The sequence below is a fragment of the Rhagoletis zephyria genome, unplaced genomic scaffold (genome assembly GCF_001687245.7).
Source record: "Rhagoletis zephyria isolate East Lansing unplaced genomic scaffold, Rhagoletis_zephyria_1.1 Rzeph_scaffold_18464, whole genome shotgun sequence".
Lineage (NCBI taxonomy): Eukaryota > Metazoa > Arthropoda > Insecta > Diptera > Tephritidae > Rhagoletis > Rhagoletis zephyria.
The window spans coordinates 4,178-9,955 of record NW_016175525.1 but is presented as its reverse complement, the minus strand read 5'-3'; the positions used below and the strand labels follow the sequence as shown (position 1 = coordinate 9,955).

The following is a 5,778-nucleotide window of genomic DNA, read 5'->3' as shown; positions in this document are numbered from 1 at the left end:
CCGAGTGAATGCAGACTATGTTGATTCAATCATTTTACAGCTCTGATACGTATATATCTGTGTCTATACTAATTATATAAAGAAAAGTTCCTTTTTTTTTGTAACAGGTAATCTCGCGAACGGCTGGTCCGATTTTCTGGCTGGTAGCTATTAGCAACCACCATGTCACAGGCCAAAAAATTTTTCTTTTTTCGGTAGGTCGACCAGGGATCGATCTATTGGAAAAAGGTTTATTATGGTCCGATTTGATTAAAATTTGGTAGCTTTTTGCCTACATTAGCGTATAGGAACTTTTTTTTTCCCGGAAGTGGACCAGGGATCGATCTATTCGAAAAGGTCTTATTTATGGGCCGATTTGCTTACAATTTAGTATGTAGGTAGGTTTTTGCCCAGATTAGCGTATAGGATCATTTTTTCCGGTAAGTGGACCAGGGACCGATCTATTCTAAAAAATCGTACTTATGGTCCGATTTGCCTCATAATCGAGATGTATATTGGTAACGGTATTAAAATAAATTTACCACCGTTAAGTCTACCACCATAACCATTGCGGTCCTTGCTTTAAGGCGGCTAACCAAAATAAAGTCGATTCTTTATGAATGACTACAAGTTCAATTGTAAGACATTTATGGTATTTCGTTTGAAATAAGTATATCTAATATATTGGATTTCTCCCATTTTGAAATTTCCATCACTTGTACTATATAGTTTGCAGGACGATTCACCATCGAACCGGATCATTGTTGCCGCAAGAAATTCTTCACGGACATAACGCTTTCGTTCGGTTATTTAAGATGACAATGGAGGATAAACGTTGTAACAAATGCCAAAAAAAAAAAAATTATTTTGGGCGGGGCGAAGTTCGCCGTTTCTGCTATACATATATGTACGTATATAAAAGGCTTTGCGGGTTTGTTTACCAATTTTTTCAAAGAGGTGATCGTATTAAACATTTAACTGAAGTTTATGAACCAGGAAGAGATTTTGGCGCAACGCTGACAATGCGTGGCATACTGTTAATCACATAAAAAGACAACAATTATAAAGATAAAAAAGAGTTGCATATAAATGAGCATTGTACATATATTTTGTATGTACATATATATGTGTACGAGTGTGTACTCTTTTCTCCATATTAATTTCTACATTATCAATTTATAAGTAAATATATGTGTATAAATAGGCTGACTTGAACGAATTGAATTCAGAATTAATTTTCCAATCAGCACCACTCTTGCACCTATTGAAGAAAATGACCAAAATTTTTCACATAACGGTAGTTCTACTCTTATTCGGAGCAGCATGTATGCAAGGTAAGGAAAATCTTGGAACTTTTACATTAGAAAATACAAGTGTTATTCTTTTCAATGCGCAATTTTATTTCATGCAGCTCAAGGCTGTCGGACCGTGAAAATACCTCTGCGCCCTGGTCAACGTTTTTGTGTTATCAATTGTCCGCCAAGGCCTTCTGCCTGCCTTACGGCGATTCGAAATATCGTAGTGGAATCATGTTCACCTGGCTGCTGTCGCTCGGGCAGAAATTGTATTGCTCATGGCAGGCGGCCATAGTGAAGAGAAATGAGCAATGTTAGGATTAACACTCTATGCACATAACTTCACTTTTTTTTAATTGAAATATAGATCTTAAAAAATATGAATAAAAAAAACATAAAAATTTTCTTTTTGTGCAAAATTATATACAATGTACATATCGATGGCTGAGTGGAGGATCGATATATCTCGACAGCCAGTTCGAAAACTCCCGATCTCAGGAAACTTTTCAAAAAACGCCCTACTTCAGAATTTTATTGAAAAACACCCTATCTCGGAATTTAGTTGAATAATGCCCTATTTCATAATTCGGTTCAAAAACGCCCTATTTCAAATGAAAATACATTGAAAATAAGCTGAGATAGGGCGTTTTTGAATCGGCAGCTAAGATAGGACATTTTTCAATCGAATTCACAAGTAGGGCGTTGTTGAAAAATTTTCTGAGATAGGGCGTTTTCGAACTGACTGTCGAGATAGGTCGATCTTCCACTCAGCCATCGATTTGTAGTATATGTATGTATGTGTGTATATTATACATTTATGGGAAACTTGATTACTTCCACATTCTCTTCGCACTTGCGCGCTGCATTTGAAGCCAAGACTGGTTACCGTGTAGTCGGACGTCCTAACTAATAAAATTTCGTTAATGACCAATCCAGGCTCGAAGTGTCTAAACCTGCCTCTCTGAGTCTGATCGTCGATTTTTCTGCGACTGATTTCAGGCGAAGTTCCTTAAGGATAAGGTTGAGGATAACGTTTAGCGTTTCTGTCGGGCAGAATCGTAGTGCACCCATTACTTAATTGTTTAAGTCGCGACTTTTTAGTGGGGTTTACGGATTTTTTGGTAATTTTCGTGATTTTTTGTATTTCTTGGAAATTTTCGGGTTTAATGCTTCATTTTAAAATCAATTTTGAAAAAATTACAGAAATGTCTATAGTTTACTTAAATCTGTGTGGTGTTTATTACATGAAAATGGATACTCGCTATGCCCAATAAAAAAATTTGTATTGCAAGCGTCTTAATAAGAGCATTACCATAACAATGACATGATTGAAAGAGTTTAAGTGAAAGCTTTATTCATATTTAATAAGGAAACCACTAAAAAGTTGATCGCTATTATGCATATGCCTTACTTCCGCCTATATTTTTTAAGTATAAATGGCTAAGTTACTACTCACCGAAATTCAGAATTTATATATTATTTAAAACAGTAATTACACTCAGTTAAGATCATGGCGAAACTTCTTCACTTGACTGTTGTGCTACTTTTATTGACAGTTGCTATAATTCAAGGTGAGAAAGGTTTCAGTAACTAAGTTAGTTAAAATTTAACTTGATACCTACTACTTTAACTACAAATCGTCGGTGATACTGCAAAACGGTCTATGCAAATAATACCCTTAGCATTTGGATGGTCTGTTAGCTGCACCAGAATGCATTTACAAATCCTTATACACCCATAAACTAATGACAAAACTGTGTGCTTTTGGCTGCTGAAGATTCCCGATTAACAGAAGCGATCAGATACAGACGTAATAATTGACATAGAGCTTTTACAGTATCATCGACGATATACACATACATATGTATGTTAAATTTGACATTATGTCCGGCATACGCCACAGCGGTGTCGACATTCGATGGTGGTCATTCGTTCTCGCCAGCGTTATTGTATTCGTAATTGCCCACCACGACCAGCCACTTGCATTCGGCCATTTAAAGATCTTCAAGTGCTGACATGTCCACCTGGTTGTTGCCGCGAAGGTAATGGTTGTATTAAATTGAAGAGGCAAGGATAGCATGGAGAGATAAGGTTGGTCAGGATTACAAAGAAACATAAATTTGTTGGTGTTGTAGATAAAAGATGGAAGAACATGAACCAGGCAGTACGAAAAGGATACTGACAATTGCCGAAACCGGTTTGGGTTCGCTGACGAACAATCGTTCCAAAATGCACCAAAACATACAAAATCTTCACCAAAAATTGTATTTGGAGAAATAAAAAGAAATATTTTTTTTGTATGAAAATGTTTTTTTCTTAAACAAATTTGGAGTACATTTAAAGTTTATTTGATGTAGCAAAGATCCTTCAATAGGGCTAATTTTGTTGCAAAGGGTACTAGAGATTTTAAGAGTACACTTGAGTCATTTATTGAATAGTGCTAAGATCACACGTGCAGCAATATCTGGTGGAACGAATGCAAGTTGCAATTGAGGATAACGAATGAAGAGGAAAAAGGTTCGAGAAAGTGATGGGCTTACGATTTTAGCAGGCATGAATGTGGTTGAAAATCTTTTGAGAAGTGTTAGGTCAAACGATTTCAGGCCTAATTTCTGCAATGTATTTCGATGTATGAAGGCGCACTGCACTGTCAAGGCTAGGTAAGTATGTTGAGTCGTTCACACATTCGTCATTTTCACATAGCCTGAAAACCAAGAAAATACTCTAGATCGTCATAAATTGAAGAGAAGCTGTCTATACGACCTTCTGTCAACATTTGGCAGCCACGCTCAAACCAAACGGTTGTGCAGGATGACGTTGAATACAATTGCCGGCCTGTACCCGAGCTGTTACAAAATAAACGAGGGTTTAAAAAATTCGTTAATTATGATTTGTAGTTGGAAACCAACAGCAATACTACCCTTATATAAAGCTGGTCTGGACGACCAAATAATAACTTTTGTCAAGAGCAGTATTTTAAAGTCGATATGACTGCCGCGGTATCCCAGTCATATCAAGTGCTCCTAAGGAAACATCGACCATGGAGGGATTCGATTGCGCAAGTAGAAGAACTTTGCGCAGGAAGAAGGCAATTAGTGAAGGCTTTTTTTATTTTAGTGTCAAATAACAAGAAGAAGAAAATGTCAGCGTAAAAGAAAATACGCTTCTCATAAAAAAAGAAAAACAAATTCTATTAATTTTATTTGTATTGACACATGTTTTCAGCTTAAATGTATTTATTAGCACATATAAATCTCTACATAATTTCTTTTTTTAGCCTGTCTAATACAAATACGCCTCACAAAGCCCGGCCAACGTATTTGCGAATTACGCTGTCGCCAAAGCGGTGAAATCCCGCCTTTGAATTGCTATACCGCGACGCGTGTTTATCGAGCTGTTGTTTGTCCAAGGCATTGCTGTCGACTGGAAGGCAACAGATGCAGAAGACTTTGAGAGCAAACAAGTGGATAATGAATCATTTGTGTAAATAAATAAAACGAAGTGTAAATGAGATTATTAAATTTTAATAAATGTATATTAGGGCGGGTCAATTTGTATTAAATTTTCCGAATATAACATTGGTCTAAAATCAATTTGTAGTTTGCCAAATTACGAAAATAGGTTTTCTTAGCATTTCGCCGTAGTGTCGTAAAGATGTGCTTAACTACTGTATAAAGAATTCATTTCTGCACTTATCTGTTTCTTAAAACTTCCAACAGATGGCGCAACAGTGAACATTTTTTGTGGTCTGGTGGGTGACAACTCAAAACAGATGTTGCTATTGCTTTTCTATTTAGATACTTCAATCCGTTGTAGTCGGTAATCTGTGGAGACTTCGATTTCATACCTGAAGATACGGCTGGCGTCGAATGAGAGTGGCAATCACTGAAATAGAATTCCAAATAATTTTTTCACGGATGGCTTGAAGTCGAACCGCAAAGTTGGGGCAGATGTGGTCTGTAAAGAACTCTCGAAAGAATACAACATTTCTGCAGCGGTTTATCTTCGAATTAAGTTGATTTGAGTGATAGGCTGTGGAGACAATATGAAAAACTTCATTCTCGATGAACTGACATGCATCTCTGAGATTGTCATTCCTGACCCGGAGGACATAGACGTTTCTGGGGAAGCCTGTGGTCAGCGAGTTCTGCACAAAAACTCCGACATGCGAAGATGCAAAGTTCTTCTGAGAGGTATGAAGTCGGGCGTGTGTGCATAGATCAGTTTTAGCGGCTTGCTAATTCGTCAAATTCGTCAGTTCTCACAGGTGTCCTGCTGGGGCACAGTACATGAGGAACTCAAGTGGTGGTATGGCTTAATACCGTTTCGGAACCCTATTACCACAATTATTTTTTTTGGAGAAAGACGAAGACGAAAGGACTTTATTCTCAGCTGATATGGTTTAAACATATCGGCTGGTATATCATAAACACTCTCGAGGTACTTAATGAGGCGAATATTAGTAGTCTGCTCAATTTTTTTTTAGCACTCAGTCTAACAACTT

The 5,778-nt window shown here is 37.1% G+C and overlaps 1 protein-coding gene across 1 annotated transcript; it reads left to right on the top strand.

The window, feature by feature from the left end:
* Positions 1–2,784: 2,784 nt before the first annotated feature.
* LOC108380181 (uncharacterized) lies at positions 2,785–4,727 on the top strand. The gene is made up of 3 exons (XM_017636551.1): positions 2,785–2,845; positions 3,317–3,322; positions 4,552–4,727. Exons 1-3 carry the CDS (start codon positions 2,785–2,787, stop codon positions 4,725–4,727), a joined length of 243 nt encoding a protein of 80 aa, XP_017492040.1.
* The last annotated feature ends 1,051 nt before the right edge of the window (positions 4,728–5,778 follow it).

Excerpts from the sequence above, each read along its gene's own strand:
- LOC108380181 (XM_017636551.1), top strand. The coding sequence starts at position 2,785 with ATGGCGAAACTTCTTCACTTGACTGTTGTGCTACTTTTATTGACAGTT.